The sequence below is a fragment of the Elephas maximus genome, chromosome 1 (genome assembly GCF_024166365.1).
Source record: "Elephas maximus indicus isolate mEleMax1 chromosome 1, mEleMax1 primary haplotype, whole genome shotgun sequence".
NCBI classification, from domain to species: Eukaryota; Metazoa; Chordata; class Mammalia; order Proboscidea; family Elephantidae; genus Elephas; species Elephas maximus.
Genome location: NC_064819.1, coordinates 219,714,099 through 219,725,350, shown reverse-complemented (window position 1 = coordinate 219,725,350; position 11,252 = coordinate 219,714,099). Strand labels below are relative to the sequence as shown.

Here is an 11,252-nt window from a genome sequence, read left to right as displayed (position 1 = left end):
GGTACAGAGGATCAGGATGGTGGCAGAGGTGAGGGACAGGGGAGAGGCCAATTTTTGATGATGTAGTCAGGACAGGCCACTTGGAGGAGAAGGTAACTTTTGAGCAAAGTCCTGTCAGAGAAGAGTATAAGGGAATTAGGCGGAATTTCTGAGGGAAGAGCGTTCCAGGTAGAGGAGAACCCCCACAAAAAGAATTTGGGTGTGTGTCCGAGAGTGAGTTTTGATGATTATGTAGCAGAAGTAATTGTGCACGACTACTTTTTTTTTTTTTTTACTATTTTTACAATCGATTTCATTCTCAAACCGTACTTTGTATATTTCTTTCCTAGAATTTCTATTGAGGAATTCCATTTCTACTCCATCCTTGAAATACCCAAAGAACAACAAGAATGACAAAAAGACGCACATTCAATTGAAGAAATTTATTTACTTTTTTTTCTAGGTACATAGATGACATAATTACAGACAAGTTTTGATACATAGGGAAACCCTTCTGTCCAGCTCTCTTTTTGCTAAATGAGTCATCACAATAATTTTTACAATTTTTAAAACAATACACAGCTTTCCTGGGCTGAAGCAATTGCAAGAACACATCGGTACCGGTATATTACAGCTACTTACAAGGTTTAAGAACAGCCATGGAGAAAAATAAGTTATTTAAATATTGATTTCATATACAGAAAGTGCAATGTTGTTAGTTGTTATATAACTTGCTTGACAGTTTCTTGTTTTCTCTATCAATCTGAAAGCAAGATAACTTGGACTCAGACTACTCGATTTTTTTTTTTTTTTTTTTCTGAAAATAACAGTGCACCCATGCGGCAGCAGCTTGGTGAAGTGGCCTCTGCTGCTGCAGTTACGACAGCAAACTCTGCTCTGTCAGGAACTGGTTTCCAGTAGGCTAATCATGTCTATTACACCCACACCTGGGTCCAGGTACCAGCAAGGGCCTCTGAGTAAGGCAAGGCCATGAGAAGATGCCTGCTTCTTGGTTATCTGGGAATGTAAATGGTAGTGGGGGCTGGCTGGCTGCTTTTCCTTCCAGACAGCTTCTGAAGTAAAAATTATACACAATGGATGTGTAGCTACCTGAGCTGAACTACCTTTCCAGGTGTCCTTTGTGCTTTCTAAAAACCACACAATTTTCTGTTACGCGGAATTCTGTACTAAATGCAACTGATTGAAACTGGGTATTGCTGAAGCCACCCCGTCTCCTAACACCCACCAGTGGCCCCAACCCACCGCAGTCAAATGTCACACACATTCAGGCTTTTCTGGATCCACTGAAGAGTTTAAAGCGAAAGAAGACCAAACACTAAAAAGATTTTTTAAAAAACAATGCAGTAAAATAAAAACCACAGACATCTCAGTCTAGAAAGACCTTCCCATTGAACATTAATTCATGGTCCCTGAATTCGATTTCCTATGCAAAGGCAATGATTTCCAAAGAAGGGTTTGGCATTCTTAAGACACTCAAATCCAGAAAGTTCCCTTTTCTGAGGCTACTTTGACTTAAATGAAAATCTAGCACAGAACATGAACTAAAACTTGGAAATGCACGTCAGGTTTCTTCTTTTCCTTTGTTACCTCTAACTTGACTCTTGTGGTCTTTTTGCTCAGCTTCAGCAATGAGCAAGATGTCTCCGGATGTAGAGGTGGCAGAGTGTGAAGGCACGAAGAGCCTGTTCCTGCCCATCTGCACCACGTCACTTAAAATACGCCTAAATGATGCCATTACACAAGAACCCTGCAGCCTGGCTACATTCCCAACAGGCTATGTTCACAGGAACGCCAAAACTGGAGAGGACTAAAACGAGCTGGTTGGTTTTAAGAGCTCGGTTGAAGTTCGGCAGCTTTAGCCATTCTACATTTTTACCACATCTTCATGGGGTATCTCATAGAAGGTGAATATTATTGAAGAAACAGACATTATTTTACAAAAATGCATGCCAAAAAAAAAAAAAAATTACATCACCTGAGAACATCCGTTTCCTCAGAAAACATGGATCTAGGTATGTAAAGCAAATGCCAGAGATGCCTTGCTAATGAATGGAATCACTTTTTCTTTTTCCTGAGGGAACTCATTTGTTTTAATAACTTTTGATCAAAGCCTTGTGATCAAAGTGTTTCTATTGTAAATGATCACATGAGGCTTAAAGTGGCGCTTACGATGAGAACGTAAAGGAAAATCATTTTGTAAGCAATGAAGACCTTAATAGTTTGTTGTCTAAATTTGCTGTTTGCTGGAAAATCAGACACTAGATTAAAAGATGACAGAAGATGCTGAAACCAGTTGGGAAAGCAATTGAAAATATGCAAATACTTAATACATGGCTAGCGTGGTTGCTCTGGCTTCATAATGAGCCCTTGTTTGAATTAAAAGAATTACCTAAAGAAGAAAAGAAAGATAACAACGTCTTAATTATAACACTTAAAAAACTTAGAAGATATAGACTACTTCCCTTTTTAAAAACATCTTTCTGGAACATTCAATCTTACAATGACTTTTCGCAAAGGCAACCTGTTAGCTGATGACTGAAGTTTGGAATGGATACAGTCCTGATTCCAAGCCAAGGCAGCAGCATGATGACCAACACCATAACAAAAATAAACTGATTAAAATGAAAGGTAGTTACTACACACACACACACAATACACAGGCACATATACAAGATATCCTTGTGTATTTCAGATAGATTCTTACTGGATTTGTAGTTAGTTTAAAAACTGAAAGCCAACATGAAATTTGTGCTGGATAAACACCCCTACAAAATAAGCCATGTCAGAATGAAACAATTAGAAAAGCCCAATTTTGCTGAAAACACCCCAGATATACTAGACGGCAGTCTAAGCTGAAGGTTTGGAACTATGGTTACAGGGTCGTGAATGCGAGTTAAATAACTGCTCAAAGCTTATGTTAAGGCAAATAAAAGCTGATTGCTAGAAAGCAATTATTAACATGTCTCTTGTTTATCTAAAGGAGAACAGGACCTTTTTTTTCCTTCTGGTGCAGCCAGATTTTCTTACTTTTGAACAAATGAGCATGGTCCATAGTGTCCACTAATTCACCAGTCTGTTACTTTGGCCTAGCTAAAGCCGGTCTGGCCCTCGGGCATCTTGCAGGGTGACAGATAGAAGGCAAGGGCAGGAACAGGGTGCCCCTCCCTCTCCACCCCACCTCTCCTGGCTCACAGGGATAGTCTGGAGGCGCAGAGTCTGCAGCTAGCTGGCATCTTGGTTCTTTTGTGTTCTGAAAATAAAAATAAGTACTTGTCTTTTCTTTGGGGGTTAAGGAGAACCACACCAATTTCCTTGAGGGGGCTTTTCTGGAGGAGAGAAGGTTCTCAGTCCTGTGCCAAGGTTTCATGCTGTGTTTGGCTACACACTGGGCCTGTCTTCTGGGTCTGGTTCTGCACATCCAGGGGTGGAGGAATTGCATCACAAGCACAGTGAAAGGGCGGCTCTTGTCCAGGGAGGTCCAGCCGTGGTCTGGCTACACAGCCTCGGGGCCTGGTGGCAGTTTGAAAAGTCTGGCTGCGGATACGAGCTTGCTTATGTGCCTCTCCTCTGTGATGCCAGCCTCCTGAAGGCAAGTGTGGGACAGAGAAGGCACCTGGCTCAGTGTGCTGAACCCCGCCTCTGTGAGGGCGCTGGTGTACATGGGCAGACCGATGGAAATCAGCCAGTCAGACACGGACGACACGCACCCAGGAGAGAGGGGCTTTCTACAGATTTCCGTGAGGCCACCACTTGGGATCTGGACAAACAAAAAAGACAATATTATAGAATCGACACATGCCACTTCCTTTGTGCATAAGAGGAGCAGTCCTGCAGTCTTTCACTGCTGGACTATTATCTGAAAGTGATAACGTGAAATGCCAAAGACTAGGATGAAGAGTTCTTTCTTGACTTCTTAAAAGACGAGACAAATTTTGAAGGATGTGTAGGAGTCTGTGGGAGGTGCGGATGGTTAATGCACTTAGCTGCTAACCAAGAGGTTGGAGGTTCGAGTCCACCTAGAGATGCCTTGGTGATCCACTTTCAAAGAATCAGCCATTGAATACCCTACGGAGCAGTTCTACTCTACACATGGGGTCGCCACAAGTTGGCATTGACTTGACACCACCTGGTTTTTGTTTTTTGGTTTAGGCTCTAGAAGGTATTTGGAATGAGATCAAATGCCAACTACGTGTTCAAATCTCTAAACTGTAAGCATTTGTCTCACTGTACTGTGGTCTACAACGAGAGACTCCTAAGGTGACCTGAAAAGGCAAACCTACATGATAGTGTGGAAAGTAAGATATTCAATGGCTATGGCTTTTATAAAGTACATTTTCCACTGTATCTTGAGTCTACATTAACAATCAGAAAATTAAACATTTAATCAATATAGTTACAAAGAATTTAATATGCAATAATGTAAGTGTTGGCTAAGGCAGGGAAATGGAAATTTATACTCTACTACGTGAAATATGGAAACCCTGGTGGGATAGTGGTTAAGTGCTATGGCTGCTAACCTAAAGCTTGGGAGTTCGAATCCACCAGGCGCTTTCTGGAAACGCTGTGGGGCAGTTCTACTCTGTCCCATAGGGTCGCTATGAGTAGGAATTGACAGTTTTACTTGAAATATTCACCAGTTTGTCATTCTGTGGTGGCTTGTGTGTTGCTGTGATGCCAGAAGCTAAGCCACGAGTATTTCCAATACCAACAAGGTCACCCATGGAGGACAGGTTTCAGCAGAGCTTCCAGACTAAGACAGATTAGGAACAAAGACCTGGTGATATACTTCTGAACATCAGCCAGTGAATATCCTACTGATCACACAGAATACTGTCTGATATAGTGCTGGAAGATGAGCCCTTTAGGTTGGAGGGCACGCAAGATACACAGTAGCTACAACACGGACTCAGACATGGCAATGATCATGAAGATGGGGCAGGACTGGGCGACATTTCATTCCATTGTGCGTGGGGTTACTGTGAGCAGGAGCCCACTCAGTGGCGACCACCACCACCAACAACCAGAAATACAAAGTATTACACCTTTCAGAAAGGTAATTTGCTCATAAGTATAAAAATCCTTGACATTTTGCATAGTCTCAGTCAAGCAAAATCTCTTCAAGGACTATATCCTTAGAAACTAAGCTTGAAAGTTTGCAAAGATTTATTAACAAGGATGTTCTTCACTCAATTGTTTACAATAAAAAGTTGGAAACAATCTAAATGTCCAACGTAGGAGATTGCCTAACCTACAGTACTTCCATCGCTCAAATACTTTGAAATATTAATACTATAAAAGAATTTCTAAACACAGGGGAACAGATTTACTATGTGATAGCTGAAAACAACCAAGTTTCAAAACAGTACGTCTACTATTGCATGGACAACAGAGACAGGCCAAGACGGGTGTACAAAAAGTTTTCACCTGTGCTGGGATGATGGATCATTTTTTTCCCCTAAAATTCTTTTTTTCAAAAATTGCTAGGCCGAACCCTGAAAAGCACTGCCCTGAGATAATCTTTAAACCTTAAACCAAGAATATCCCCTGAAGCCTTTTTAAAACCAAACAGAAGTTTAGCTTTACTAGTAAAAAATGTCTGCCTTGAGTATTACGCTTTTACGAACTATCTCCATGGGATCAAACTGGCAGCAGCAACTCAAACAATTAGACAAGAAGCTTAGGAGGCAGAGAGTTTATGTTAATCGGGGAGGGACAACTCAGAAAAAGAGGGTGAGAATGACTGTACAGCTCGAAGTAATCAGTGTCACTGAACTGTGTGTGTAGAAACCATTGAATTGGCGTATGTTTAGCTGTGTATATTCTCAACAACAACAAAATAAATAAAATAAAAATATTTCTAGGCTGAACATGTATTACTTACTCCCCACTCTCCAGGATCTCCTGTCTAGAGCTATAATGAGCCCTTGGCTAGTCAGCAGTTGCCAGCACGTGAATCCTTAAAGCACCAAAACTAGACACACTTCAGAAAGCCGTTTGCAGGAAAATGCGAAGTGCAGGCTACTCACCGCCATGCGGTGCTGTTTCCGAAGCAGCTTCACACGGATCTGGTCCATGTTGGTGGCCACATCCCTCTCAGGCTGATCCAAGTCCTCTGCGTATCTTTGTACCAGGGCTTCCGGAATCCCACAGCGGCCGTGCTGTGACAGAAGAGCAGAAACGTGGCATCAAGGAGGCAAGAACTTTTAGCTTTTCTCCACGGTGCATCAAAGATAAGGGAGGGTAAGGCATTTAACTGCTGGGAAATATCAAAGTTTTTTTTTATTTGAAATGTGTAGATTTTCTTTATTGTCAGGTGGGTGTTTCAGAGGAAATACTTTTACATCTTTACCTTTCAAGTTCTGGTGAGCTCTAGTAAAATGTTCTGAAACTTAATTAAGGCGGAACAGAATCATCTGAGATTTTCTGGACCAAAGCCCTCACCTCACCCTGCCTGATCACTGCTCAAGACACGGTTCCCCTGATGTTATTGAAGACAGTTTGCTAAATCGCAGGAGATAGGGACAAGAACCTACTCAATACACTTTTTAGGCTTCATCTATTAAGAGTTAAGGAGTCCTTGGCTGGCACAAATGGATAAGCTCTCAACTACTAACCAAAAGGTTGGCAGTTCAAACCTAGCCAGAGGCACCTCGGGAGACAGGCCTGGGGACCTGCTTCTGGAAAGGTCACAGCCTTGAAAACAGTTCTGCTCTGCACACGTGGGGCAGCCGTGAATCAGCATCAACTGAAGAGCAACTGGCTTGGTTTTCTTGGTTATAAAGAATTAAGCTGCCACGTCACTGGGCCAGTATTTGCAGTAGAATTTTACAGTTCTTTCCATTCACTAAACACAGAGGAAGAGGAGGAAGATATGAAGAAGAGGAAGGGAAAAGGGAGAGCTTATTGTAATGTGTTCTTGGTTATCAGATTTCTATAACGACTCCCAGAAATGTATTCTAGCCAGACATGTATTTCCAGGAGCAAAGTACACACAGATCTATTATCAGTTATTCATTCCAAAGTCATTTTGGTATTGCTAGATCGACTTTTTTTTCCCCAAATGAAAATTATTTTTTATTATAGATCTACATATTTTTTAGTACGAGAGGGGTATTTGATACAATCTTATTTTTTTCCTGTTACCCATATAGTTAATTGTACAGTAGAGTTATTATCGCTGAATAGTGTTCAACAATTTTCAAAGTATGTTCACATCTGTTTTATTTGCTCCTATTAATACCTCACGGAGGCAGTTATGCAGGTTGCTATTAACCCCACCTTACACATGGGGAGATGAAGTGGGGAGAGGTGACTGTCTGAAAATCCATATGTCTAGTAAGACGTGGAAACCTGAACTCTGGTCTCTCCTGGGTGCTGAATCATTCCATTCAGAAACCAATTATAGCATTGACAGCTCTCTCTGCAAAATATAAAACCAAAAAAACAAACCAGTTGCCCTCGGGTCAATTCTGACTCATGGCGACCCCATGTGTTACAGAGTAGAACTGCTCCATAGGGTTTTCATGGCTGTGACGGTTTGGAAGCAGATCGCCAGGCCTTTCATCCGAGGTACCTCTGGGTGGGTTCAAACTGCCAACCTTTCAGTTAGCAGTTGAGCTCTTAGGTGTTTTCACTACCCAGGGACTCTGACAAGTGACAAGTTTAGCTACCAAAAATTAAAAACAAACACGTAAAAGTAAAATGAAAGAAAACTTCAAGGTCGTTTGTGATTTTATATGAAGACTGGGCTCACCACTTGTCAGCTGCAGCGGCTCTCTGAATGGCTCACCCAGCTGGGGCTGCCGCTTGGCCCCTCAGGACAGCCAGAGTGTTCATCTGACCAGGCTGCCTGATTACAAAAGCAAAGGCCTGTGGAACCGGGGACAGGGCCTTTGATACCTTATCAGAGTATGGCTCCTCAGTGAGATCGATGCCTTCTGCTTGTAGCTTGTTTTCAGTCAGCATTTCCAGATCGACCCCTCGGTTACAGGACACCTTCCTGGTCAACGCCAGGCCCAGCCTCACGCCATGCTCCTGAAGGCTCATGCTCTCTGGGAGCTCTGAGAGCCAGGGAGGTGGTCTTGGGCTTGGGGGGCTGCCAGGTTCCTGCCCTGAGGCGGGCCTAGCAGCCTGTGTTGCGTGGCAGTCAGTGGGGCTGATGGGGCCACTCCTTTTAACCGGCAGACACGGCGCATCAGGGCTGGGGAGGGTCCCCCCAGGGCCACCGGGAACAGGGTAGAGTCCATTAGCCAGGCGTTCTCTGCTCTTTTTGGCAGGAACAGGTGGAGGCTGAGGATTTTTTGGCTGCGTTCTTGCCTCAGGGACCCTCTGCTCAACATCTACCCCTTCTTTGGTGCCTGGGGGATGATTTGTTCCTTCAAAATCGTGCCCTTTTTTGTGACCCTCAAGAGGCGTCCTTGTGAAACTGTGTTTAGCTCCCGGAGGTTGAGCATCATAGTTTTTGGGCAAACACTGAGGAGGTGATGTGCCCCGTGAAGAGACGGCTACTGAACCATCCACTTTCTTAGTTGTAATTTTCTGAGGTTCAGAAAATCTTTTGCTTTGGGTCAGCAGCAATGCATTGTCTACAGCAGATTGTTGTTCAGGGGTTTGAACCTTGGTGATGGAGGCGGTTGTCTTTTGTGGCACTTCTGGTAGAATCTGAGGGGAGGGTCCCGTCATCCCACTAGGCACATCTTTTTCAGCATCAGGCTCTCCTTGAAGGTCATCCAGGGAATGGGATCGGGGCCAAGTTTCCACAGTCTGGGGGCCCTCCAGGGTCTCGCAGCTTCGGCAGATGGAAACGGGGAGGCTTCTTCGGTTTTTATTCAAACCAGTCGCACACGGCTGGTCACAGGTGGTGGAGGCGTGAGGGGTAAGCCCACTGCCCAGCCGGCTCTGCTCTCCCTGCTTCAGTGTGTCTGCTGATTTTGTTAAGGGCAGTGTTGGGTAGTTGCCCAGCTGGTTTCTGTTGAAAGACTTAAAGCTGTGCTCGGTTGATGACTTGGCAGATAGGAGGCTAGTTTTCCTCATCTTGCCTGGGAGACAAGAAAATATTTTACAATCATATTTTAAAAGAGAAGCAATCAACTTGATATATAAAGGTGTGTTAACATACTTAAAATCTCCAGCTCCTACATCCCATTCTTGAATGACACTAAGGACATAAAATCACCATTTATGACATACAGTGATAGAGGGTTATTATGGTCCCATTTTTATTTTTAGAAAGAATTCTTAGTCTTATTGAAGGACTTGTGGAGGCTGAAATTAATTGGGTTATATGAAAAAGAAATATGCTTTGTCAGGAAGTAAAATAAGTCTGGGCTTCGTGTCTGTTCTTGGCTGCAATCAGTATGACAGAGGGTTGGTTGTCCTGACACACTGACAGTTGATTTCTGTTTGGTGAATATGGTTTCCTAAGGTCATAGTTGAAATGGAGAGGTGGCCTCAATTCCAGAATAGGTTCCATATAAGTGGTGCCCCTAAGGTTTATCGCTGGTCAATGAACACTCAAATTTTACCTTCCTTGAAGCGGTTCCCCACTTAGTGATTTGTTTATGTGTACGAAACAGAAGTATCTTAGAAACAATCAGGAAACCCTGGTGGCATAGTGGCTAAGTGCTACGGCTGCTAACCAAAGGGTCAGCAGTTCAAATTGGCCAGGCGCTCCTTGGAAACTATATGGGGCAGTTCTACTCTGTCCTATAGGGTCACTATGAGTTGGAATCGACTCGATGGCACTGGGTTTGGTTTTTGGTTTTGGTGCAGAAACAATCAACCAACCTTGGTAATAACAAGTAAACATTAGCTCAAGTGAGTACTTTGTCACTGACAGCCTATAAAATTTTGATATATTCTAGGTCCCAAGGAAGCTACAGCCCTGCTTATATTATCCGAACCATTAGATTGATGATGGAGCTATCAACCAGACATACTCTACTTTCTTGATGATTGGCGATTGATATCAACTGCTGCTGCTGCTTAATAAGCTTTACTGAAAGCTTACTATCTATGGGCCAGGTGCTGTGCTAAACACTTTATTCTTATTAATACTTTTCTCTCTCTCTCTGTCTCACACACACACACACACACACACTATTATTAACCGTCCTTTTTTACATTTTTGGGAAACCCTGATGGCATAGTGGCTAAGAGCTGCAGCTGCTAACCAAGAGGTCAGCAGTTCAAATCCACCAGGCGCTCCTTGGAAACCCTATGGAGTAGTTCGACTCTCTCCTGTAGGGTCACTATGAGTTGGAATCAACTTGAAGGCAGCAGGTTTGGTTTTTTGGTTACATTTTTGGTTAATAACATGTTGGTGTGCTTTGACACTGAGCAGAAATGTCTGATGGGAATACTCCAGGTGATAAAAACATATGAGCTTAGTGATCCAATGATTACATCAAACTAAAACCAAACCCACTGCCATGGAGTCAATTCTGACTCATAATGACCCTATAGGACAAAGCAGAACTGCCCCATAGGGTTTCCAAGGAGTGACTGGCAGATTGAACTGCCGACCTTTTGGTTAGCAGCTGAGCTCTTACCCAGTGCACCACCAGGGCTCCCCAATGAGTATAAAAACCAAACCAAACCCATGGCTGTCAAGCTGATTCTGATTCATGGTGACCCTATACGTGCCACCATGGCTCCATTTTGCTGCCATTACTTTATAAATTTGATTATTGCAGGCAAAGGGTTTTGCAATGGCTATAGGCTTCTCGATGGCAGCAGGTTTGGTTTTGGTTTGGATAGGCCTCTAGAAAAAAAATAAAAATCCTAAACCCACATCAGGTTCGGAAGGTGGGAAAAAGTGCTGGCTCTAATCTCTACAAAGCCACTGTCTTATAAGTAAATGTTTACTTCCCAGTCTATATTTTTAGTAAACATTTTGAATTAAACATTTTAATTTAGAATTTTGATATTTCCCATTAAGCTAGGAGAAATCAGGGGTGTCAATAGTGCCTACTCTCAGAGGGAAGTGGAAACTTTTGGGTAAAAATGGACACTCCCTGGTAAAATCTCTACATGTATGGTATACAGACAAGGGGCCCTGGTGGCACAATGGTTAAGCACTCGGCTGCTAACTGAAAGGTTGGCAGTTCAAATCCTCTAGTCACTCTGAGGGAGAAAAAAACCTGATAATCTCCTCTCATAAAGCTTTCAGCCTAGGAAACCCTATAGGGCAGTTCTAGTCTGTCACACATAGTTGCTATGAGTCAGAGTCAATTCAATGGCACCCAACAACA

General features: G+C 43.0%; 1 protein-coding gene across 8 annotated transcripts in view; it reads right to left on the bottom strand.

Moving 5' to 3' along the window:
- Positions 1 to 417: 417 nt before the first annotated feature.
- SASH1 (SAM and SH3 domain containing 1) overlaps positions 418 to 11,252 on the bottom strand; it is a 392,317-nt gene continuing 381,482 nt past the window's right edge. For 7 of the 8 annotated variants that reach the window (XM_049904100.1, XM_049904012.1, XM_049904267.1 and 4 more), the window contains 3 exons: positions 7,900 to 9,038; positions 6,027 to 6,158; positions 418 to 3,757 (listed from right to left, as the gene is read on the bottom strand). In XM_049904100.1, the coding sequence (XP_049760057.1) occupies positions 3,494 to 3,757; positions 6,027 to 6,158; positions 7,900 to 9,038 (1,535 nt within the window). In that variant the 3' untranslated portion in view covers positions 418 to 3,493. The remainder of the gene's footprint in view (positions 3,758 to 6,026; positions 6,159 to 7,899; positions 9,039 to 11,252) is intronic. The other variant, XM_049903845.1, reaches the window with a different exon arrangement.